The sequence below is a fragment of the Trachemys scripta genome, chromosome 15 (genome assembly GCF_013100865.1).
Source record: "Trachemys scripta elegans isolate TJP31775 chromosome 15, CAS_Tse_1.0, whole genome shotgun sequence".
Lineage (NCBI taxonomy): Eukaryota > Metazoa > Chordata > Testudines > Emydidae > Trachemys > Trachemys scripta.
Window position 1 is genome coordinate 2,924,048 of NC_048312.1, and position 27,329 is coordinate 2,951,376.

Genomic DNA, 27,329 nt, shown 5'->3' on the forward strand with positions numbered 1-27,329 from the left:
GGGAGTGGGACACGGACCACTGGGGGGGATGTGGGGCAGCAGCAAGGCTTGGGGGTGGGGGGTGAAGGGGCAAAGCAGGGAGGACAGCAAGAGGGAGAGCACGTAAAAGGTCGATGGGTGGGCAGCAGAGGCAACAAGTAACCAGCCGCCGCCTGGCGCCTGTCTGCACGCACCAGCCACCGCAACTCGCAGCCAGTGCCGGCCGGAAACGGGACCGGGGGGGAGGGGAGGGGTCCTGCTGGCTGAGAGCCAGCACACAGCGCGGGCTCTGCTGATGGACCAGCAGGGGAGTGGCCAGCCCTGCGCATTGCAGCTTTGCCCCGCCACCAGCCTTGCACACCTGTCCCCATCGTCGGCCACTGGACCCCCCCTCACTCACCGCTGGTGGGCAAGCGGCTGGTGAGCAGGGATGCGTCCAGCAGCAGGACCCACCAGAACTGATGTGGGGGGGAGAGAAAATACGGGACAATTTGCCTGTTTTTAAAAAAAAGTCGGGACACCTGCAGGAGGGGTTAAATATGGAACTGTCCCTTTAAAAACGGCATGCCTGATCACCCAATATTAAATGGTCACTATCTAAATAAATGTGCTTTGCTAAAGCCAATTGCAAGATAATACATCTGGAAACCAAGAATGCAGGTTATACCTAAAGGATGAGAGACTATTTTGGAAAGCCATGACTCAGAGAAGACTTAGGGTCATCACAGATAATTGCCACAGCACAGTGCAATACCATGGCCCAAGGGTTAATGTGAACCTCGGATGTATCAACAGGACAATATCAAACACATGTAGCGAAGTGATCTTGCCTCTGTACGCAGCGTCAGTAAGAGCACTTCTAGAATACTGCGTCCAGTTCAAGGAGGACGTGGAAATGCTGGAAAGTTAAAAGGAGGACCACAGACATAATCCAGAGACTGGAAAGCAATCCTTATGTGAGCTCAATTCATACAGTTTATTGACGAGGTAACAACCACTGTGTGTGAGTACTTAAACATGGATAAGATATCTGGTAGTGGCAGGGCTTTTCAATCTTGCTGACAAGGCATAACATGGTACAATGGCTGGAAGTTAAATTCAACCTCAAAATAAGATGCAATTTCCTAACAGTGAGGGTAATTACACATCAGTCCAGCTGACCAGGGGAGGTGGTGGTGGACTCTATCGCTTGGAGTCTGTAAAGTGAAATTAGATGTCTTTCTAAAAAGCTATGTTTTAATCCAGCCTCTGGGAGATTTTCTACAGCCTGTGTAGTCAGACTGAGTGGTCGTGGCGGTTCCTTCTGGCCTTGGAGCCTGTGAATCCCCCTGTTCATTCCCTTCTTTCAGCAAACCCCACAGAGGTGGGGAAAACAGGAGCGCATACATTGCCCTCAATATGCTCATATCACTTGAAACTCTGCCTTAAGACAAAGAGAATAAAATCTCATGCATCAGGTTTTTAGCTCATTGCCCACCAGGTTCGGAAGGATTTTCCCCAGCTATCCTCCCAATGCACAATTAGCCGGATGTATTTTAGGGTTTGGTTGTTTCTTTGTCTTTCTCTGAAGCGTCAGAGATTGGTCACATATGGAGATGGGACACCAGATGGGGAGGTCCAGCGCTCTGAGGTGGTATACAGAATCCTCTTTCTTAGACTCTTGCTCCCACGCTCAAGGTTAAACTAATCACCAAATGTCATAGTTTCATAGATTCCAAGGCCAAAAGGGACCATTGTGATAATCTAGTCTGACCTCCTGTAGAACACAGGCCAGAGACCTCCCCCAAAATAATTCCTAGAGCAGAGCTTTTAAAAAAAAAAAAAAAAAAAAATCCAATCTTCATTTTAAAATGGTCAGTGATGAAGAATCCACCACAGTTCTTAGTAAATTGCGCCAATGGTTAATTACTCTCACTGTTATAAATTTGCACCTTATTTCCAGTCTGAATTTGTATAGCTGCAACTTCCAACTATTGGATTGTGTTACATCTTTCTCTGCTAGATTAAAGAGCCCATTATTAAACATTTGTTCCCCTTCTAGACACTTATAGACTGTGATCAAGTCACTCCTTAGCCATCTCTTTGTTAAGCTAAATAGATTGAGCTCTCTGAATCTATCACTGTAAGGCAGGTTTTCTAATCCTTTAATTGTTCTTGTGGCTCTTCTCTGGACCCTGTCCAATTTATCAACGTCCATCTTGAATTGTGGATGCCAGAACTGGACACAATATTCCAGCAGCAGTCATACCAGAGCCAAATATAGAAGTAAAATAACTTCTCTACTACTCGAGATTCCCCGGCTTATACATCCCAGATCGCGTTCGCTCTTTTGGCCAGAGTCACACTGGGAGCTCATTTCAACTGATTAGCTCCTGATCTTTTTAAGTATCACTGCTTCGTAGGGTAGAGTCCCCCATCATGCAAGTATGGCCTACATTCTTTGTTCCTAGATATATACATTTACATTTAGCCATATTAAAACCAATATTGTTTGCTTGTGCCCAGTTTACCAAGTGATCCAGTTTGCTCTGAAGCAGTGATCTGTCCTCTTCAGTATTTAGCACTCCTCTAGTTTGTGTGTCATCTCTGCAGGTGGGAAGGAATTTGTCTGCTGGTCAAACTGGAGGTGTTACCCTCTCTCTGCAGCAGGGTCATGGACTACCTGCTAGGAATATCTGGACATATCTCATTAAACCAATTCCCTGCCACTCCATGGGCATTGGTGGCACCTCAATCTTTCCTGTTCTCTGCATGTGCCACACAACAGTTTGGTCTCCTGAGGACTGAAATGTTTGTGTGTAACTGGGCTCAGTATAGGCATATCTGGGCAAAGTTTAATGGCCTGTGACATATAGGAGATCAGACTATATGATATAATGGCTCCCCTTCTGGCCTTAAGCACTAGCACCACACAACTAGGCCATCATTCATCTAATTTACAACACTGAAGTCTGGTTTTGGTCTGAAAAGCAAGTACATAAAAATGGCACTATCTTGCTCAACAGACCCGCTCCCTACATGAATTCAATCATAACTGCTTGATCTACTAAATGAGGCCATATTTTTACTGCTTTTTCCTTCTGTAGTCACCAAAGAGTGTAAACTAGATTCTATTCTGGCTCATACGTGAACAGAATTATTAATTTAGTTCCAGTTGCAGGATCTTTACTATTCAAGAATTATGTAACTGGTGATCATGCATGAGCCAGAAGGAACAGCTCAAATTTCTGACCCCAGTTGCAGCTTGCTGTGAGAGTTTTTAAAAAGAGGTTTTTCCATTTATAAACCAAGCACATTTGATAGATATGTCATTCAGACACAAACATGGAACTTCATAATGCTATTTTTACAGTGACTGTTCACATTTTAAGGAAAAAGAAGTAATTGGATTTCTCAAAACCTCTCAGAACATGTCTACACTGGAGCTGCAAGGTGTAATTTCCAGCGCAAGTAGCCATCCCCATGCTAGCTCAATCACTTCGAAAAGCGGAAGCAGATCTACAGTGGCATGGCATGAGCAGCAGGATGGACCAGCCACCAAGTACGATCCCATGTGAGAGCACGGTTAGGCACTCAGATGGTTAGTCTTTCCTGCTGTGGTTATACTTCTATTTTTAGTGTGCCATCTCAATCAGAGCTAGCACAGGTATGGCTACTTGAGGCATAGCCTCAAAACAGTCTACTGCAGGGGTCGACAACCTTTCAGAAGTGGTGTGCCGAGTCTTCATTTATTCACTCTAATTTAAGGTTTCGCGTGCCGGTAATAAGTTTTAACATTTTTAGAAGGTCTCTTTCTATAAGTCTATATTATATAACTAAACTATTGTAGGTAAAGTAAACAAGATTTTCAAAATGTTTAAGAAGCGTCATTTAAAATTAAATTAAAATGCTGATCTTACGCCACCAGCCTGCTCAGCTCGCTGCCAGCTTGAGTTTCTGTTCACCTAGGCCGGCAGCGGGCTGAGCAGGGCCTGCGGCCGGGACCCCAGACCTGGGGAGGGGGTGGCGTTTCAGGGGTCAGGGCAGAGGGCTGGGGGAGGGGGTTCAGGGCAGAAGGCTGGGGTGTGTGTGGGGGGGTTCAGAGATCAGGGCAGAGGGATGGAGCTGTGGGGGCGCAGGGCAGAAGGCTGGCTGTGTGTTGGGGTGTGGGGGTGCAGGGCAGAAGGCTGAGTGTGGGGGGGTTCAGGGCAGAGGGATGGGGCTGTGGGGGTGCAGGGGTGGTTCGGGGCAGAGGGGTGGGGGGTGCGGGGCAGAGGGGTGGGGTGTTCTGCTCATGGGGGTGCTCCCAGCCCCCTGCCCTGAGCGGCTCAGGGCAGGAGGCTGGAAGGGATATGCCCTGTTCCACCCCCTTCCCCCAGGGTCCGTCCCTACCTCTCTCTGCCTCCTCTACGGAGCTGTGTGCACGCTGCCGCTCTTCACCCTCCCCCGCGCTAGGGCCATCAGCTGATTGGCCAGGGACGGAGAGGAGGAGGGGCAGGAAAGCACCGCAGGGGGAAGAAGGGGGGGGGAAGCTTGGCTGCCGCAGAACCAAGCTTCTGCCTTCTGCCCCCGCAGGGGAGAGCGGTGGGCGGGGGGCTGAGGGCCGGGACCACTCAGAATCGGCTCCCGTGCCGTAGGTTGCCGACCCCTGTTCTACTGTAAGCTAGAGAAAACATATCTAAAGGGAAAATACAACATGCAATACCCATCCAAACCACTGGGGACAACACAGTCAGCCTTCCTCAGTCCTACCTGTCCCCACTGTGGCGCTGCTCATTCCAGGTACCATATTGACTGTCAGCCTCTTGCACAAGTGTGTCAGTGTCCTTGGCCTCTGGGGGTTGTCTGGCAAAGCACTGCCTCAGTTGATCCTGCAACACAATATAATAGAAGTTTAACATGAAACCTTTACCAGTTTGGTTAAACAGTTTACTGAGTTAATTTATGCCAGCAGCTTTCAAATCCATGAGTCTAAAGCTGAATGAGAGTAAATTTATACACAGAAACACAGTTTAACTAGTAAAATGTCTATAAACACCCAAAGGTTAGTAGGGTCTTTATGAAAGATGTGCTTTATTTTCATGGGTAAATCATTGGGGCCTGAAGCAGGAAATGATTATTTTGTTTCATTAACTCAAAGATAGATGACTACAGTTAATGCCTCTTCTATTTAACAATAGTTAGTAAGTACATGATGCCCTCCAAAAATTAAACACACATGATTCTACTGAGGGAATAACAGAAGTTGTGTACTTGGTCCTCACTTCTAGATTCTTCTATAGGAGTATTTTGGCAGCATGGAAGCTCCTTGAAATAAAATTATCTTGCCTGACAATTGCACCTGTTTGGCAAACATTGCTCTCTTGCTCATTCCTTCCTCACTTCTGTTTATAATGCTGCAGAATCATTTGATGGAGCTCCATTTGATCCACTTCCTTGTTTGTGCAGTATCACCATGATTGGGTCAGTAGGAATGTGCATAGCTTAGAAACTGATGTTTGTTCATTAACTGCTGCACAAAGTCAAAGGAGGAAGCAGAAAGCTTGCTGTGCAGGTCCACACAAGAACCTATTGTTTTTACAGACTACATTTTTTGGAATATATTCTGAATCCATAGCCTTTCCTCCCTATGATCATAACTATTTTAATAGGTTATATTTGGAGTCTAATTTACTTGTCAGTGTTCCTTTTAAACATTGGATTGCTATTTTATTAGCTTTTAACTTTTTCGTTATAAATCCACAAGAACATTTAAAGCTAACAATCCTCTGAGGGAGAGAAAACGAACAGTACACAGTATCACACAGCAGTGAGTTTTCTTCAGCCTTTATACTCTAGTTCCATATGTCATTAAAAACAAACTGCTGTTTTCTTTTGAAGTGTCATTTGTAACTGTGTGAAACACAGCAATAGAGTCTGATGTGAAATGACATTTCCAAGTGATCCTCAACAAGTCATTTCAACCACTTTTTCTTCTTCTCATTTCTGCACCAACTCACAGTGTCGGAAGTCATTACACACTGACATTTTACATCTGCATTGTGACATTATGTCTAATCTCCAAGTGCATTGGAAGAGAATGTCACATGTGGTTAATTTTCAATTTGAAGCCATAAACGTCGTGAGAATACTGTTTCTTAGTCATGTGTGTCATTTATCGTTCCTACAACATTTGATCACAGAAATTAGAAACGAGAGACTTAGAGACTCATCTTGTTCCTCCCTCCATCAGTGCAGAAAGTGCCCTAAAGCACCGATGAGTGTTTCGTCTTGTTAAAACGAGGGAGGGGAGCAGGTGCCTTAGGAGGAAAGTGATATGGATGCTCCTTAGGGTGAGAAATTATTCCGCAGCATCCACCAAGTCAGAGAAAGGTGTCAGAGTGACAGCTCTGGAGCCCCAACCTCTGTCTAGCCACAGAACTGCGAGCACAGCGAGCAGCAGGAACGGTTTCTTGCCATTGCTTCACTGAGATGACACCAGCTGATGTGGAGGGGCCATCCCTAGGAGTAGAAGGATAATTGAGTCTCCATGACCATTTAGTACTTGACCTCCCTCGAGGGACTGCCAAAGTTGCCAATCAGCACCTAACACTGAGTGTTGCGGAGGTGGCAGCTGTGTTGCGGACACTTAACCTGTATGCAGGGCCAACGAGAGGGGAGGGGAGCCGGTACAAATTACCGGGGCCCGGCGGTCCGGAAGGGGGCCTGGCTCCCCCCCGTCGGCCGTTTAGCCGGTCTGCCCTTGCTGGGGGACCCGAAAAAATTCTGGAAGGGGGCTGGGGGCCCAGTTTCCCCCCCCCGTCCCCCGTGGGCCCTGTTTAGCCGGTCCACCCTTGCTAGGGGGCCCGAAAATATTTTTTCACCGGGGCCTGAACCCGCTCTCGGTGGCCCTGCCTGTATGAGCTGGATTAAGACCACCTAACTCATTTTACACAGGCCAACCAAAAGCCAGATGATGGTTATGATTGTCAGTTACCAAAAGTCTGTGTAGGATTTGAACCAGCAAGTAGAAGTGAAAGGCTCTCCCTGCCATTATCAATCACCAGACAACTGAATTCTGTCACTTGGACAATTAGCTGCTGAACAAAAACCATAAGGACACTCATTACCTTTTGAGCATGCTCAGCAAATACCAATATAAAAATAGTACAGTACACTGACAAAGGCAGGAAAAATAGTTTTTATAGGACAACACTTTTATGAAGATGAATGGCACATTGGTTCACTTCTATAGGAGTTGTAGTGTAGTCACAACTGTCTCCACAGAAAATTTTAAGATGTACTACGTATAAGTAATTACACAAGAGGGGATAGGAGTTTTATAACTGCTTGCAGAACAGTCAAGAACACAGTTGCCATGAAAAGAAAAGCAGCAGTAGAAATGCAAGCCCAACTGTGAGCCTTTGGATCTCTCACATTAAAAGAATACTGTCCACACGCCTCATGTTTGCACTACAGGAATCAATATAGAATTCGCCAATGGTTGTAATAAAAACTGTAAAAATCAACACATCCCAAAATGCACTTGTGTGTGAGCCATACACTGAGAGCCGTGCACAGAAATTGGTTTGTGTCCTTGGTGTGGCAGAAAATTCTCATGGACGTCTTTGGAAGCTGTGCTATATAATGAATGCAATATAACAACAGGCAGGGCTGGCAGCCCCACCCATTATTAAGGTTGCCTGAAAATTCCCTTTATATGGCTCTGTTTTCAATTGCTTATAACTTTGCCAAACTTTAACCCTTCAGGCTGCAGTTTTTCATGCTGTGTGTGTGTCTGTCTCAAGAATGTTGTGAAAATAAATTCATTAGCATTAGGGAAGTATTCAGATACTCTAGAGCTGAGCCCCATAATAAAGCCCGTGAGGAAATAAATAATTCTGTGTTCTGAGCAGGGTTTGAATAGTGTGCAATAACTAAGACCTAGGGTCACACATTGAACAATAGAATATTGACTAGCTGCTCATTAAGCAAGCACCATCCATCCAGTGCCCTGAATAAGGCAGGAAAAATAGTATGTGATCATGCAATTAAAGACTGTATCATAGCGCACAATGCATGCACACAAGAGGGCTGAATGATGGTTGCATGGGCAACCTTAACTTTGGCATTTCCTAACTTCTGAGAACTTGACTTTGCATCCTTAATAATGTATTTTAGCAGTTTGTGCTTGTAATAAATAATAATAATAATCTCTTCTAAAACGTTCATCCATAGCTCTCAAAGCGCGTTATAAAAAAGTATAATTATCCCCATTTTTGGATGTGGAAAACTAAGGCACAGGGAGGTGAAGTAACTTGCCCAAGACTATATACGCTGTGCAATATAAACTGAATGTTATTCTGGATAGTAAATGTACTAAATGATTCATAGATTCATAGATTATAGGACTGGAAGGGACCTCGAGAGGTCATCGAGTCCAGTCCCCTGCCCGCATGGCAGGACCAAATACTGCCTAGACCATCCCTAATAGACATTTATCTAACCTACTCTTAAATATCTCCAGAGACGGAGATTCCACAACCTCCCTAGGCAATTTGTTCCAGTGTTTAACCACCCTGACAGTTAGGAACTTTTTCCTAATGTCCAACCTAGACCTCCCTTGCTGCAGTTTAAACCCATTGTTTCTGGTTCTATCCTTAGAGGCTAAGGTGAACAAGTTCTCTCCCTCCTCCTTATGACACCCTTTTAGATACCTGAAAACTATCATGTCCCCTCTCAGTCTTCTCTTTTCCAAACTAAACAAACCCAGTTCTTTCAGCCTTCCTTCATAGGTCATGTTCTCAAGACCTTTAATCATTCTTGTTGCTCTTCTTTGGACCCTTTCCAATTTCTCCACATCTTTTTCAAAATGCGGCGCCCAGAACTGGACACAATACTCCAGCTGAGGCCTAACCAGAGCAGAGTAGAGCGGAAGAATGACTTCTCGTGTCTTGCTCACAACACACCTGTTAATGCATCCCAGAATCATGTTTGCTTTTTTTGCAACAGCATCACACTGTTGACTCATATTTAGCTTGTGGTCCACTATAACCCCTAGATCCCTTTCTGCCGTACTCCTTCCTAGACAGTCTTTTCCCATTCTGTATGTGTGAAATTGATTTTTCCTTCCTAAGTGGAGCACTTTGCATTTGTCTTTGTTAAACTTCATCCTGTTTAACTCAGCCCATTTCTCCAATTTGTCCAGATCATTTTGAATTATGACCCTGTCCTCCAAAGTAGTTGCAAAGTAGATAGCAAAGGGTTCTTTTAACATTTGATTGGCTTGCTATAAGTACCCATCTTCTAGTCAGTCTTGTGAGGCACTCTGAATGGTGTTTTATGGAAAGCAGAAGTGTAAAAAAAGTCTTGCATTCATTTTCAGTAAGCACTTCTCTGAGTTCCTATAAACATAGGTATAAAATTACCATATATCCCGGTTATTTTTCAGCTGAAGTCACAACACTGATTTAGTACATTCAAATATTTGCTTTGTTTTTACATTTCCTCAATTTGCTATGACTATGTATTTGGTAATGCTGTAAAAAACCCCAAATGTAATAAAACAATATTTGGGATGTAAAAAGCAGAGACATTCATAACTGAAACGTCCTACTTCACTGCCTCCCATCTCTTTTCCTTGGATGGTTAAAAACAAGCAAACACAAACAAACATTTTCTCCAAGGTGGAGGCAGGAATCAGAATCTCAACCTCAACTGTGCCTGTCATTTGGTCAGTTATATGGCAGTCACAACTTCTCATTATTCAGCAAACTCTGCATTTAATAAATACACGGGGCTAGATTCTCAGCTCGTTTTGTCCCTTTGCACCACCCGAGCGACACAATGGGTATGTAATCCAGGCAGCTGAGAATTCCCCCAGCAGAATTAAGGGCAGAACACTTTCCCAGTAGTAGTAGTGTTGCATAATGACAGATATTAGACGGTGTTTGATAAAAAGCAAACCAGATTAAAGTGTAGCTACAATGGAATGAATTAGAAGGGTAGTAATAGATATAACTGAATATCCTTGCCTTTCTGCACTGTATCTCTCACCTTTCATTTTCAAATAATATTTGATGTTGCTGATACCCTGAATTTGCAGCCGACAGATGTAAAGTTACAGCTATAACATCCTACTCCAAAGTAAACCACTCTAGTGCCTTCTGTTTCCCAGTGGCACTGAGTCATCCATTGAAGTTAGAAATTATGTATCATGTACAGACATGCTGGCTCCTTCTTGCATTCATTATCCCAAACGGCCAACAAACATTCGTATTTTCTTTCTAGGGTAGTGTTCAGTTCCATGCCATTTCCTTCAGTATATAATCCTTGAGGAGGATACCTCATGATTTTCTGCCTGTTAGGACTGGTTTTTACTGGAAAATTTTACCAGCAAAAGTTCTGCTGGTGTATTGTTGCCAATATAGCTACTTTGGCAGAGTGTGTTCACATTTGGCTGCCTTTGCCAGTGCTGTATGCCCTCACAGCATCAGGCTGTACCAACACAAAATGTGTTGCGCCATGGGTAGACATCCCAGTGTACACCAGCACCATCAACTGACACACAACCCTGTGGGAAATTTTTGCAGTGTACTGAGGGATACAACCACTCTTATAAGGGATTGTGGGAATTTTACCCCAAACTGTCACAATTCTCTCTGCTCCATCCCATAATCTACCCTTTTGCACTAGTTTTACTCTTTCTGACCACAAAAGACATGGATGCCACACTGATCATTGGCGCTCTCTTGTCTATTTTGAGGACAGGGCAACTGATTCTTGTGTATTTGCGGAGCCACAACTAACACCACAGTGGCCAGTCATGCACTGGAAATACAGAGGTTGGGTGGATGATACAGATGGTGAATGAAACTGATCAGCTTCTTCATGTATTTACTGACTAGTTGCACACAGTTGGGTGGTGATTCTGGGTCGATGAAAAAAGCAGCAAATGGTGGGACCAGATCATGATGCAAACTAGGGATCACCAGCAGTGACTGCAGAACATTCAGATGTGGAAATCCTGGAGTTGTGTGCCAAGCTCACCTCCGTTTTGCAGTGCAGACATAAATGGGAGCTGCTGGGCCAACTGAGAAATGGGTGATACACTTTCTGGAGACTTGCAACTCCAGATTGCTATCCTTCCATGGGCAAACAGTTTGGTGTTAAAAATCTGCAGAGGGGCAGTCATTATCCAAGTGTGCAAGGGGAGGATACATCTTCATACTTTTGTTTTCATAGATCTCAATGCTTTAAGAGTAAAGTGTCTGTGGCTAGAAAATTCCTTTAAGCCTGCATTGCTTGCGGTCCTGCTACATTGTCCTTAAAGGGGTTAAAGCAGAAGCCTGGAGTGCCCGCAGTCTAGGTGGAGCTCTAGTGGCACATGTATAAGTGACTGGTGGGGATGGGGAGTCTCAGACACTGATTTCAGCATGTAGGGTGGCTGAGCCCCATGTCCCAAAGAAGGGTGGGGTATGGAGTCAGGTCATAACACAGAGTATGGAAGGTATCAATATGGGGAAAACAATGGACAAGCTAAGCAAAAGTGAGTAGCTGAGTGGGAAGCGTACTACCTCATGTTCCACTTAGCCGTCTTTCTCCTTTCGTGGAATATACAAACTGCTAAAAAGCATAGCGGGCAGGGAAATGGAGAGTAGCTGCACTAAACAGAGGAGAGCAAGTTATTTATTATTTGCTTGGCACTGACAATATGCTTGGTACTGTACAAGCCAAATAAAGAAAGTCTCTCCCTTGGGAATTTAGATCAAAGAACCAGACACAGATGAGACTAGACAAAATGGGAGACCCAGAGGAATGTATTATTTATACCAGTATAGGTCTTATTTATTTTAAAAACCCAACTTTTAACAATTCTAACCAAAAGCTTGATTGCAGCTAGTTCAGAACAGGTCAGCACTGTCCCCAGTTCTTAGTTCCAACCCATTATTAAACTCTTGAGATAACGATTCACCTGACATTAGGACAGGGCTTCCCATACTTTTTCCAGAATGTGAATCTCACCTTACATTGCATTATGGACACTTCCCCTCCCTCTCATGATTCTGCTGATTGAAATTGCTTAATTCCCCTGCTACAAAAAATTACTACATACTTTTATCTACCTTAACACAATTTAGCAACCAGAAATAAGAAGGGGAGAGTGAGCATGTGACCAGATGGCTCTCTAAAGACTACCAGCAAGCACTCCATGGACTTCAGTTTAGGAATCTCCACTCCACAGCATTCAGATTTCTTCAGATAAATGCCACTGTCGTACTTCCAGTTTTCTGATCTTCTGTTTCGTCACCCAAGGATTCACTTGCTGTCTGCTATTTTCCATTTTGTGGAGGGAGTGTGGATCTGGTTCTATCCTGGTCTGATTTTAACCCCACTGAGGAGAATCCTCCCCATACAGATTACATAGGATTGTTTTCTCTCTACAAAATGAGGCTGCACAAGAACCGCTCTCTCTACTTCCATATTAAAGTTGGTTTCCCTACAACTGCTGCCCTTGCACGGAACACCCCCGAGTAACTCATACATGTTAACAACCAGCTCTCTCGCCATAAAGCTGCAGCATCTACAAACTAGTGTCATGCCGCATTCTAACATCCCATAACTCCTACCAAACAAGGTTTCCATAATTTGTCAGACACTTTCCACCAAGGCCATCAATCTCTTCCTAGCCTTCCATATGCAAACAGTTTGTTTTTTCTATATTCCTAGTCACAATAAACTGTCTGTCACTCCAATCTAACCTTTGGGGGGGGGGGGTCATTCTCAGTGGTTTGAGCATTGGCCTGCTAAACCCAGGGTTGTAAATTCAATCCTTGAGGGGACCATTTAGGGATCTGAGGCAAAAATCTGTCTGGGGATTGGTCCTGCTTGGAGCAGGGGACTAGATGACCTCCTGAGGTCCCTTCCAACCCTGATAGTCTATGATTCTATGATTGCTGAGTCAGCTTCAGAGCTTTACTTCAGTCGGCCATTTCATCGCAAGACCTAAGAACAGCAGCACGACCTGCACAGCCCAAGTCCTTAGGACTTCATGCTCACATGTATCAGTGTCTCAATTCCATACGCGGTGACCTGGGAAGTGGCCTGCAATAATGCTGAACAAAGTAATACGAATTACCTCATGATAGGAGATGAAAAAGGTTGTACAGTTGATCTAAATTTTCAACTATTTCAATGCCCCATCCCTCGAGACGGAGTCAAAAGTCTATTTTGAGTCTACAGTAAACACACAGCTCCCAGCACATATGTAGTATGAAACTGAACAGCTTCCTGCTCTGTTCCAGTGTCTCCACAGCCCATCCAATAACATCACGATAGCAATTACTTTCCTTACTGTAGGAAGTAGATTAGGGTCATGAGTTGTTCCACCTTCAGCCCACGCGGTGGGTAAGTATACAGTCATGAAGAACGTATTCATTTTTCAAATACAGTAATATGGAATGTTCTTCTCCTGTCCTATATCAGGCACTTCTGCAGCAATTTCATACAAGCCCAGGGTATTTCCTCTTAACTTGGCTAACCATGGGTTTCAGTTACTATAATATCTTCTTTGTAGCTTCATGTTCTTGGGGGCTGAGTTAAGACTTCTGGGGTCTATTCTCTGCCACCACTCACTAGCTCTGTAACCTTGGGCAAGTCAATTCTCCTCTCTTTTCCTGGGTTTGAGCAGCAGTAAAATGATACCATCACCTTTATGGTAGTGCTTTCAAAGCAATTTACAAGTACAAAGTACTCTTCTTACTTTTCTCCCCACTTCTCCTCCTAGCTCAGTTGTTTTTCTGCTTGGTGTTTGCTATATAAGTCTAATCATGTTCTCATATTGCATGTTAAAATAAACCACTTCTGTAATCAATGTACAGAGACTGTTGATCACCTTGTAGCATTTTCTGCCCAAGACTATGTAGAGTTCATGAGGATTGTTGCAGTTGTATTAACAGCAAGCACTGTGGAGCTATAACTACAGTATATGGCAATCTTACCAGCACACCATGTAGTTCCACAGATATTTATATGATAGCCCAGTAGCAAAGCTGTCATGGAATTCAGTATAAGGAAATCTTTCCCATCACAATACACTAAACAAACCTCCCTGACAGAGAGACAAGAATAATCTTTGCTAATAAAGTTTATGCAGCACCAAGACCCCCTGCCTCCAGACCCCCCACCCCTTCACTCAGACCACCCCCTGTTGAGCTTCTTGCACTCAAACCCCCACCCTGACAAGCCCCATCCCCTGCACCAGCCTGAGCCCCCACATCCAGACCCTCTCACCACTGACTCCCAACTAATTGCACCCAGACCCCACCCCATGAAGACCCACTCCCCCAGCACCCATATTCCCCCTCTGAGACCCAACCACCTTCACCCGGAAGCCCCTGCAGAGTCCTATTGCCCCTGCACCTGGAACCTCCTGCCCAACAAGCCTCTGTGCGTCCAGACCCCCCAACACCTAGACCCCCCTTTGAGCTGCCTGCACCCAGATTGTCCCACACAGAACCCTCTCAACCCACACCTGGATCCCCCCCACACTGACCCCTTCACACCTGGATCCTGCCTGGTTCAGCCTGCTTGCCCTACACCTGGTGCAGAGGGGCAGGGTCCCAGGGTGTTTCTGAACCAGGCCCAGGCCTTGTGCTGTGTCAGGGTCAAGTGCAGCCTCACCGCTGAGTCCGTTTCCCAGGGGTGGGGGTGCTGCAGGGTGATCTCCCACCTTCGTGCAGCCAGTGGCCTGTGCTCCCCATGGCCGTGCTGGAGCCTCTGCATTTATTTATTGACAAACGAAACTTGCGGGATTTTGCAGAATTTTAAAATATTGTGCTCAGAATTTTTAATTTTTTGGTGCAGAATGCCCTCAGGAGTAATTCTCTAAATATTTTGGTGCATTATAGTGCATGTGGTTTTTCTTCCCTTACTGCCCCCATATTTCAAGCTTCTTCGAGGCTCCTGTGTGCCCTTAGCAGAATGGCATATGCTGAGAAGCTCAGGAAACAAAATGGAAAAGTGCAAAGGAGAAAGGGAATGGCAAGTAAGTACATCTAATATTAAAGTGGTACTTTTGAGAAAAGTTGTTGGAAGCAGAAGATATTTGTTCAGAACAGTTAAAAACAACCAAATATTTAAATGGCAACACATGCTGAGGACTATCGACTAAATCTGTTGCCCTGCTGAAGGTTCAATAATTCTTAGCAGGTTTCTAATTCGAGCATTGACTGACAGACACACATTCACCAGTTTGGCTTAAAATTGTATCTGCTCTTTGATGTTCCTGCAGTTTTATAGACTTTCTCATGATAACATAGATGTGCTTCGCACTGTAAGATAATGCCTGGTTTTAACTTAGATTACATGAAGAACAATTTTAATGGTTCTTTTGAATTTTTTTTATAACATCCATCTGAGCTCTGAGAATTTGGTGGTATAAATAAGTGAAATGGTAGTGGATTTCTAATACAGTAATTCCCCACTTAAAGTCATCCCGGTTAACATTGTTTCTTTATTTGACACCATCAGATCAGGATTAAACAAAGACTGTGAATGGCTATCCAACTACAGAAACAGTTTCTCTTCCCTTGGTGTTCACACCTCAACTGCTAGCAGAGCACCTCACCCTCCCTGATTGAACTAACCTCGTTATCTCCACACTGATATATACCTGCCTCTGGAGATTTCCATTACTTGCATCTGAAGAAGTGAGGTTCTGACCCACGAAAGCTTATGCTCCCAGTACTTCTGTTAGTCTCAAAGGTGCCACAGGACCCTCTGTTGCTTTTTACAGATTCAGACTAACACAGCTACCCCTCTGATACTTTCTTTATTAGGTTGCTGATCTATTAGAGAACATACTCATTTAAAGTCATAAGAACATAAGAATGGCCATACTGGGTCAGACCAAAGGTCCATCCAGCCCATTATCCTGTCTACCAACAGTGGCCAAAGCCAGGTGCCCCAGAGGGAGTGAACCTAACAGGTAATGATCAAGTGATCTCTCTCCTGCCATCCATCTCTACCCTCTGAAAAACAGAGGCTAGGGACACCGTTCCTTACCCATCCTGGCTAATAGCTATTAATGGGCTTAACCTCCATGAATTTATCTAGTTCTCTTTTAAACCCTGTTATAGTCCTAGCCTTCACAACTTCCTCAGGAAAGGAGTTCCACAGGTTGACTGTGCGCTGTGTGAAGAATTTTCTTTTATTTGTTTTAAACCTGCTGTCCAATAATTTCATTTGGTGGCCCCTAGTAGTAAATAACTTTTCCTTATTCACTTTCCCCAGACCACTCATTATTTTATATACCTCTATCATATCCTCCCTTAATCTCCTCTTTTCCAAGCTGAAAAGTCCTAGCCTCTTTAATCTCTCCTCATATGGGACCCGTTCCAAACCCCTAATAATTTTCGTTGCCCTTCTCTGAACCTTTTCCAATGCCTGTATATCTTTTTTGAGATGAAGGGACCACATCTGTACGCAGTATTTGCGCAACGTTCTGTTATAAGGTTGTTTGGCTCACCCCGCTCCGCCAGCCCACCTGGTGCTCCTGCCGGGGAATGGGGTTGGGGCGCGGGGGCTTGCCCCATTACACCCGCCCAGTGCTCCTGCCAGGGAGCAAGGTTGGGGCACAGGGGCTTGCCCTGCTTCGCCCGCCCGGTGTTCCAGCCAGGGAGCGGGAGTTTGCCCCGTTCCTCCCACCTAGCATTCCAGCTGGGAAGCAGGGTCAGGGTGTGAGAGTTTATCGCACTCGGCTCGCCCGGCATTCCAGCCGGGAAGCGGGCAAGCCCCTGACCCCGCTCCCTGGCAGGAGTGCCAGACGGGCGGAGTGGGGCAAGCCCCCGTGCCCCAACCCCACTATGCTCTGTACCAACCAAGCTTCACAATCATCATTCGTGAGTACAGTATTAAATAGTTTGTTTAAAATCATTTAAAACTTATACTGTATATGTATATAATGTCTTTTGTCTGGTGAAAAGAATTTCCCTGGAACCTAACCCCTACCATTTACATTAATTCTTATAGGGAAACTGGATTCGCTTAACATCGTTTCGCTTTAAGTAGCATTTTTCAGGAACATAACTACGGCAAGGAGTTACTGTATTCACGCTGCTGTAATAGTAAAGGGTCCTACAGTAGCTAAACCCTGAAACATTTCTACATCTTATCTGTAGGGAAAAGGTAAGAATTCAAATTGACTTTAATGTCTCAGAATAAAAAGTTACACATTATACACAGGTTTAGGGCCAGATTGCGAAGCCCTTATCTGGTGAACACTGACTCGTGAGTCATCCCCATTCAAACCACGTGTCAATTACAGTGCAATAAATTCCTGACAGAAAAGACTACAAATAAAGACATTTCCCTAAAAAAACAACCAGAGTTCAATATATAGAGGACAGTACACAGAATACTATAATGCTCTGAAAACGAACATGGATAAACAAAAACCAATAAACTTCATTTTTTTTTTTTATGTTTGATAAAGCTCAGTGTAATTATAATTCATTTTTATGAGCCTCTGGCACACGCAGATTCTAAGAAGGTCTGGAAGCATGAAGTACCAAAATACTAAGAGAAAGTAATTTACTAGGTGACTATTTCACCGTGCACACAATCTTCATCACTCTCATCCATCTCCCTCAAAAGATCCAACTTTGTCTCAGATTTGCCAAGGGAGACTGAGGTAGTTAGGCCTCCACTCAGAGTTGGACATCTCAGTCCTTAGGTACCTCTCAGAATCCCAACATTTGTTTCTGTTTGCTTTTTCTGACTTCCCCCAGTTTTGTTTACAGACAATAAATGACACATACAAGAAGCCATTTAAAATTCAATATTTGCCAACAGTTATCAAAGATCTCTCTTTATTATAAATTTAGGAGAAAATGCCATTATTCTCAGATACCAGTGTGGAGTTAAGTTAAACACTATGTTCTCTCAACCTCCACTCAGTATAGCATCTGCTGACTTTAATAACAATCATTCTAATACTAGGCAGACACCATATTAATTCTCTTAAAACTACAGATGCATACATTTCAATTAATTGCTCAGAGGCCCTCAGGCATGAATACTATATAAAATGAATAGACTATATACTTAATTATGTATTTGTCTTGACTTTAACACTTTTCTTGGAATTACTTATTACTGTAGACCAAGAATATGAGCTACAGAAAGAACCTCAGGTCACTCACTGAACATTTTAAAGAAACAGTAGAGAAAATTATTTGGTTATGAATTATTAACTGTGCTAAAATGCAAACTTTCACCTCTGACATCTTAAGGCATCAAATCACACAGTACTCTAATATACCAAACATACATATTTCAGCATTATAACTTTCTGCATCAATAATCTTTTTTGGAGAAAGAACCATATAAAAGATATCAATAAACCAAATGACCCCTAACTATTGCATAAGTAATGCTTAGACGATACCCACAATGCAAGAAGGCGGCATGCTGGAAAAACTCTCCCACTCACAAGCAAGCTGCCTTACATCATGCATGGGGAGAAAGAAATAGTCTATAGAATACATAAATACTGCATATTTGTAGCAGTTACAGACTAATACAGGCAATAAGTCCACTTTTCATCCTCTATTCCCAATAAGCCTAACTGAAAGTATCTCTCACTTTCTTACCCCCTGCCAAAAGGTGAGTAAATCTCCTCTCAATATGGGATATAATACAAATGTTTGCTCCAAATGAGAGAAATAACCATTATATTTATTTTTGTATATAAACACCACTGACCCAAAAGGGTTTCCTGAAACTCACAGACCTCCCCTCGGCCCCCCACTGCTTACAACTTTTGCAGCTACAGTGTATCTACTGACATTAGAAACCGCCATCAGAAAGCTCCTTGCTGAAGAGTATGTTAGGATTTATCAACCCAATGAATTGAAGCAACAAAGCTAAGGTCCACATTCCTTCCTATACATCCTTGTACTAAAGAATCCAGAAAGGAAAACTAAAGGACTGCAGAGAACACATGTAGAGAGACCTCAGGTGTAGTCATTCCCTACACAGACAGCGCGCTTGTGATGGAGAGAAAACTGAAATGTAAAAGAAAGACCCTTCTATTGTGGTTAACTTCTCTTTCTTGCATAAGAGAAATGAACAGGGATTAAGGATTTTCTGACTGACAGTCCAAAATCAGTGCTTGTAAAAGTTTGCTGGACAAGAAAAGGCTCCCCAATACAACACTTTAGTAATAGGTTGTTTTTTTTCCCTCCATATGATTTGAACAGTCTCCGTCTAACCAGTGGAGTTAGACATAATGCCTTACACAGCTTTTAGATTATGGAATTCTCCAAGCTTTGGTTTATAGCTCCACATATTTTCATGACAGGAATCATTAAAATCATTTCAAAATTCAATAAAGCAAGATGGTAAAAAGAAGACTTGCATTTGTTTCTAATTTGGATGTTTCTCAAAATATCAGACCTTATAATAATATTGGGTTTCTTATTACTTCCACCTAGAAATGCTGTTTTCTGCACTAGTCCAGGATTCATCATCATTGTAATTTCCAGTCCCTGAAAGTGATATACAGACTGTATCTCCTGCCAAATCAGGAACAGAAAGAAATTCTCTTCTATAGCCACTAAAGCAGACACTATCTGAAGGGAAAAGAGACAGCATTATAAACAAGCACAGAATATCTAAAAAATATCTTGTTGCTGTGATGTAGAATAAGGATATAAGGAGGGGGGAGGGATAGCTCAGTGGTTTGAGCATTGGCTTGCTAAACCCAACGTTGTGAGTTCAATCCTTGAGGGGGCCACTTAGGGATCTGGGGCAAAATCAGTACTTGGTCCTGCTAGTGAAGGCAGGGGGCTGGACTCAATGACCTTTCAAGGTCCCTTCCAGCTCTAGGAGATGGGATATGTCCATTTAAAAAGAAAAAAAAAAAAAAAAAAGACATGGCATAAATGAAATATTGATCGAGATGGATCTCATGAGTTAGAATCTGCACAGTTAGTGGCAAAAATATCTGACTGCAGAAGGGACCGACACACAACAAACAGCCAACATGACACCCACAACATGCAATACAGTAAAAATTAAAAACAAAAATCTGCTAGCATAAAATTAATGGGAGCAATTAAATATATACACAGAATGGGCTCTTTGTCATCAGTCCAGAGAGGAGCAATTCAGTTTGCCTTCTCATTACTGGAATTATAGAATGAAATCTTAATGAGTCCTTGGAAAGCCTTTTTAATGTCCCCAGAAATCAGAAGCTAGCTGTTGCATACTCTGGCCAAAGTTCTGCTAGCCAGCATTGTATTCAGAAAACCCACGTGCAGTATGTAATGCTGCTGGTGGTACTGTAAAAGGCTGGAAAATCCTGATTTAGTGCAGGCAACATGAGGTGTCTTATTTACAACCAATTGCACATCTGACCCCTTTGATTTACAGGCTTGCAAAACGTCAAAGAGATGGAGAAAGTGGGAAAGTATCCTATAATATATTAAAGTACTGTTCAAAAACCCAAGAATCTAGATGGAGACGTAAATCTACTATTTAGTGACAGTTTCATTAGAGTGGATTCTCCACCCTTAAATCAGGCCATTAGCATAAAGCATAAACCAAAGGAACCCATTTTATAATGCAGGATGCATATACATTCTTTTCAGAGTGGTACATGTGTTAGTCTGCATCAGCAAAAACAATGAGGAGTCCTTGTGGCACCTTAGAGACTAACACATTTATTTGGGCATAAGCTTTCATGGGCTAAAACCTATTTCATTAGATACATGGAGTGTGCTATAATATATATTCTGCTTACTGTATTTTTCATTCCATGCATCTGATGAAGTGGGTTTTAGCCCACGAAAGCTTATGCCCAAGTAAATTTGTTAGTCTCCAAGGTGCCACAGGACTCCTTGTTGTTTATACATTCTTTGTCCATCTGAAAAGTTACAGTGAAAAAGGAGAGTTGGCTCTGTCTCCAACACACAATTGCAATAGTGCAACTGAGGTTCAGATCTGGAAGAAAAATTAATCCTAGAACAGAAATCCTGGCCCAAATGAAAAAGTTCTGCCATCTATAATGCCAACCTAGAGACAACAGTGTATATTTATTTTACTCTCAAAGGATATTTATGTATCATTTTACGAGTGACCTGAAGAGCTCTGTGTGAGCTCGGAAGCTTGTCTCTCTCAGCAACAGAATTTGGTCCCTACTCACCTCATCTCTCTAATATCCTGGGACCAACACAACTACACCAACACTGCATACAATCATTTTACCAATCTTATTTATGTATATAGTTTTCCTTAGTACTCAACCTTCTACTTTCTGGTGTCACACGAAATTTATGTACACGCCTTAAAGGGCAGATAGAATGGGAAAACACAAACCATGACCACCTCTGCTGCTATCTTTGTATGTGTAACATTTATTCTTGAAAACAAAGACACTATATTCTGCACATCAGTGATACTATCCCCCATAAATTCCCTCTCCATGAGCATTAGTGCACGGTAAAACTATTCAGAGTACAAATGCATCTTCTGAAAAGCCTAATACCACAATAATTCAGTCCCCCATAAACTTACTCACCATACAAAGAGAATTGTATAATTAATAAAGGATATTTTAATACATAAAAAGCCCAGCATAACAACATTAAATGACAAACTGCAAATTACCATATCAGTCCCTTCACTGCCTCAGATTCAGTACCCCACCAACAGTTTAAAGTGTGCATGTAGAACATCCCTAATTTGTGCAGCACACCACTTAAAAACATAACATAAGAACGACCATACTGGGTCAGACCAATGGTCCATCTAGCCCAGTAGCCTGTCTTCCGACAGTGGCCAATACCAGGTGCTTCAGGGAGGATGAACAGAAAAGGTCTCTTTTCCAAGCTGAAAAGTCCCAGCCTTATTAATCTCTCCTCATATGGAAGCTGTTCCATACGCCAATCATTTTTGTCACCGTTTTCTGTACCTTTTCCAATTCCAATATATCTGCACACAGTATTCAAGATGTGGATGTACCACAGATTTATATAGCGGCATTATGATATTTTCTGTCTTATTATCTATCCCTTTCTTAATGGTTCCCCGCATTCTGTTTGCTTTTTTGACTGCCGCTGCACATTGAGTGGATGTTTTCAGAGAACTATTATGGGGATTATGTTTTCCAATGTGCGTTACTTTGCATTTATCAATATTGAATTTCATCTGCCATTTTATTGCCTGGCCACCCAGTTTTGTGAGATCTCTTTGTAACTCTTCACAGTCTGCTTTGGACTTAATGATCTTCAGTAGTTTTGTATCATCTGCAGATTTTGCCACCTCACTGTTTACCACTTTTTCCAGATCATTTAGGAATATATTGACCCGTACTGGTCCCAGTACAGACTCCTGGGGGACACCACTATTTACCTCTCTCCATTCTGAAAACCGACCATTTATTCCTACCCTTTGCTTCCTATCTTTTAACCATTTACTGACCATAACAGTAACACAGGTGTACAATGGGAGCAAAGTTCATTTCCCTTTACCATCTCTTGAAAAGTCCAGAGTTTTTAAACATTCTAGCACACACTTTTGCTGGCCACCCTATATACACAAACACCCATGAATTTTCCATGGTGGTCCATTAAGGCTTGAATCTCTTTTTGTTAATTTACCTCTGGAGTTGGTAGGCGGAGGGGAAAGAGGGGGACTCAGAATGACCCAATGAGTTGTTGAAATGACAAGAATACAGCTGTGTAAAAGAGAGGGGCCTTACAATCAATATTAGACATTAAAATCCAGATCATTTTGTACATACACCCTAAAGATATATGCAGCAGGCTGAAGGTCAAACCCCCATGGAATCAGAAATTCTATGACTTTTAAATATACTCACTATTTGATGGGCTAGTACTGTGCACAAGAAATTTATCATAATTTAACACCACCGTTACAATTGTTTCCTACCGATCTGGCAAGAAAATCCACCAATCCAGTGTTAATTTAATTTGAAAAATAGTGGCTGATCTAGGGCAACATCCCACATGTATGCAAGCTCCCCTCCCACCCTGCATGCAGAGACACACACACACACTCTCACTCTCCACCACACCCCCAACACTGCAGCAATAGATAAATAATTCCTAGAACTGTGCATATTCTTGCTGACGTCACTGATGACAAAGGTTAAAAGGCTTCCCTATCGGCTCCCACAGCACTAGATACTCAGGAAGAGGCAGCAATTTCCTGGCCAGGCTGACCTCTTCTATTTGCACAGTAACTTTTCAAGTCTTACAAGCATTTTACAAACCAGGAAAAACAAATAAATCAGGAAACTATATTTAAAAAACTGCAGTGTCCTTTTCATTCCTACAACACATTATTCATCTTCAAGAGGTGGTTGACTGTAGACAACATTTGGTATGATTACTAAATCTTTAATCTGTGTCAGATTTTAAACTGGTACAATAATGTAATTTTAAACAAAACTGCAACACCAAGACCAATGACAAAAACAATTTAAATCACACCCTTATAACACCTTAAAGACCTGCTGTATGCAGACCCTCTCCACCACCACCACCGAAATAAATTAAAATAAACACAGATTGATTTAATACTCTAAAATTTTCCACCCAACTCAGTCCCCTACTGAGATATAGTTAAACTTTAGAGAACCAGCAGTTTTAAAGTGGTAAATGGGAACTGCCATTTCAGGAGCACATTTGGGATATGCACATGTGAAAATATTGGCATATTAAAATTGCCCATGCCTCTGTCTTAGAATATAAAGATTTATCGTTTTATTTATTTTTACATATTTGTGGCGAACGATTGCAAACCCTAAAGAGATATGCTATTATTCCTAAAACGGTAAACAGTTAATTTTTCCACATGCAACAGAATATCCACCAAGTCCCATGGTGTAAAGTATTCTGACAAATTAGAATATCAGCCACTACAGTTCCATTGTTGCTATGCAACCAAAAGACTGTCAGAGCCATACACATTTTTTCTCTCCGCCCACCGGCATATGATAACCAGTAGAATCGCTAGTGTTAAAGATCTGCCAATATTTCCTTTATAAACCATGGGAGTTATTTTTAGAGGTAACTGGTTTAGTGTTTCAGTTTTTTCAAATCATATTGTGCTGAGGTATAGCACAGATTCAGGCATGAACCTGAAATCTAATATTTTTTCACAAAGAATGCACAGTAAAATCCAAGTACAGTAGTCTTCTATTTACAGACAAAATGACCATGGTGTCACAGTTTGTGTCTCCGCCACTAGGTCAAAATGACTTGATTGTAAAATGAAAATGTTGAGAAGTCAGCAGTTGGGGCTACCTGGCCTAAGTAAAGAACCCTAAACCTTCCCCCAACCCCAAAACACAATCTGAAATATTTCAGTCAGGAAGGAGTGATCTCAGTGCTACTGAAACTTTAAATTATTAAAAACAATGGGCCCCCGAGGTTGCTACATCCTCTTTTCTGAAAAGAAGTGGGGAGGAGGGAGGGAAGGTAGAACAGGTTATAAAGAGGGAGGGAGAAGGCTACCTCCTGAAGAGATGACATGCAACCACTGGATGACCCACAGTTGATCATAAAGAAGCTTGGTCAGACAGAGAAGTCTGGCTACTTAGCAAAACCTTCTGGGGTCTGCCAACCAATTAACTGAATTCAGGGGAAACAGCCCAGATGCAAAAGCTAGACAATGGACATACATTGTATCTACTCTTCATTGCAAGAGCTTTTGTTTGCATTAGTGTCCCATTAAAACAGTGAATGGTTTAATTTTATGGGGTGGGATATATGCTCTAACTGAACATTTTAAATCAAATGGTCTCAAACCATTGTACTGTTAGTGGTGATGCTCCTTTGGATTTTAAACAAAAATGTACACCCATCAAGCTGTTTATTAATCTTCCTAAAACTTTGTTAATATGAAAGCCAACTTTAAGCAGGATAAAATGTATTGTGCTTGAGCACTGTGTTTCATAATAAATCCAACTGAAATTAATATTTTTCAGGGTTATATACAAGTGTTCTACAATACAATGTGCCATGATTTCTAAGACTACCTAAATCAGATAGCGAGTTAAATATCAGCCTGAACGTTCATTTTATTGCTTTCGGCCATTTAAGATCTATCATTCATTTTGTTTAAAAATGTTTTCCATTTTAATTCCAATCAACTTATTTTAATCGTGTGACTTTCGAATAAAGCATAGTACATCAGCCACTGAAAAGCTATGTACAGTACTACAGAAAGCTTGAGTGCCTTACAGATCTATCAAAATCCTTGCAACATTTCAACAGCTCACAGTGTAACACAAGTGTTCACTGGGCAATGTTCTTACCACATCAACTAGCTACACTGTTTGATTTGAATGTCTTGTTTATCACAGTTGGAATGTGTAGGGAAATTGGGTGCGATACACAATGATCAATACTGCTCTTATCCCATACTGAAAGGTGCAATCAACTATAGTTCCAGTTTTTTGCTTTGACTTAACTTTCTACTTGTTACTGCTACACAAAGTCAAATCCCATTGAAATCACTGGGTGCAAGGGACCTACAGATACTGTATTGCCAGGGTAGGAATATTTATACCTTAACTGAAATATCAAGCTGTGCCACAGCCCTAAACAATACCTTTGTTAACAAACTTCACTGTATTATTTATTTGTATTAAAGCAGTGCCTAGCGGCCCCAGCTGCGATCAATGCCAGTGTAAATACATAAGGGAGAGACAGTCCCTGCCCCAAAGAGCTTACAATCCAAACAGACACGGCAGAGAAGGTAAGTGATTTGCCCAAGTTCAAACAGCAGTTTATAGCAGATCTATCAGAGAATCCAGATTTTCTGATTCCCAGTTCAGTGCCTTCTCCACTAGACCACACTGCCTTTCCAATTTGGGCTTGATCCTGCAAGGTGCTCAGCACTGCTGAACTCTTTAAGAACAGTGAGGCAGGTTCCTCACTCCAACCACCACCACACTCTCCTTTTACAATGGACAGAGTGGAAACTACCTGCACTTCCTTTGCGGAGCATTCCCTTGTGTTGGGGAATCCCTAGTCTGTGTAGCCCTGTTTTTTCTATGCCAATTTCCTCCTAGGTCTGATATAAGCACAGCTGGCAGACAGCTCCTTGAGAGTCTGCTGCTCTAACCTACATCAGGGCCAATAAGAGAATCAGGGAGTTGGCTACTGTGCCAAGCTTATCTTGGCTACAGCAGAGGATCTGGCCAAATTAATCCATGGGAACTCAGGTTCAATGAAGAATCTAGTTAACTCCGTGGAATGGGACCCAATTAAAACCTTTGCAATTATGCTTGTATTTGTGTATGATCAACTTTTTTTTTATTAAGTTGCTTATATTTGTGCATTATCAACCTTTCCACAGCAGTATAAATTTCAAAGGCTTCATATAGACTATCTTCAACAGGCATACCCTGAAAAAGGAGTTGCTTAGACCTGCAGAGAAAACTCCTATAATTTAATAGAAAAATCAAGTGATTTTAGTGCAGGGTTGGAGACAGAAGTAGAGGGCGATACTGAGAGTGATAGAATCATAGACTATCAGGGTTGGAAGGGACCTCAGGAGGTCATCTAGTCCAACCCCCTGCTCAAAGCAGGACCAATTCCCAACTAAATCATCCCAGCCAGGGCTTTGTCAAGCCTGACCTTAAAGACCAATTCTTAAAAAAAAAAAAAAAAAAAAACCCTGTCTAAACCAAATGAGCATAGCATTAGAATACTTCCCCAAATCAATTATGGATAGTAAAATAGAGCAGAGTATTGGGAACAGTGGGAAATGTTTGACACATGAAAGAATTTAATAGTCCAGTGCTAGAGATCAGTTTTACTTTTCATCCTAGGGCATTAAAGATCTTTATTAAATATAGATACAGCAAGTACATTGGGGAGGGGGATCTTATTCTTGTTTAAATAACACAAACTAAGACAGATTTCTCATCCCCCATTAACTGCATCTTCAACACTTTTGCAGAATGTTCCTCTACAATTTATCACAATTCTTTGCAATGAGAGGAAGTAGCTATCCCTGGGGAAGTTATCACTTTAAATAGCACAGAATTACTGGGATTTCTTAAGGCACCATAAATAAAAGGCTGCAAACACAAAGCAAGAGCAAACTTTGGTAACTGTTTCAGTATAGAATTGAGTTTGTTTTATCAACAGTTATATTCTTTCTAAAGAATTCATATTCCGTTACTTAACTTTCCCAAAATGTGGCCCGTGTACATTAGTCTGATCTTCTAGGCAGCATTATTTCTTATAATTTCAACAAATCTACACTGGATATTTTTAGGGTGGCCATTGCATGGAGTTTAGATTAAATTAATGCACTATATGTAGCTTTACTAATTTGGTATTTGTTCA

At 42.2% G+C, this 27,329-nt stretch overlaps 1 protein-coding gene across 2 annotated transcripts in view; it reads right to left on the reverse strand.

The window, feature by feature from the left end:
• The window catches only part of KIAA1671 (KIAA1671 ortholog), a 137,932-nt gene that overhangs the window by 21,006 nt on the left and 89,597 nt on the right, over positions 1 to 27,329 (reverse strand). For both annotated transcript variants that reach the window (XM_034790956.1, XM_034790957.1), the window contains one exon: positions 4,711 to 4,829. In XM_034790956.1, the coding sequence (XP_034646847.1) occupies positions 4,711 to 4,829 (119 nt within the window). The remainder of the gene's footprint in view (positions 1 to 4,710; positions 4,830 to 27,329) is intronic.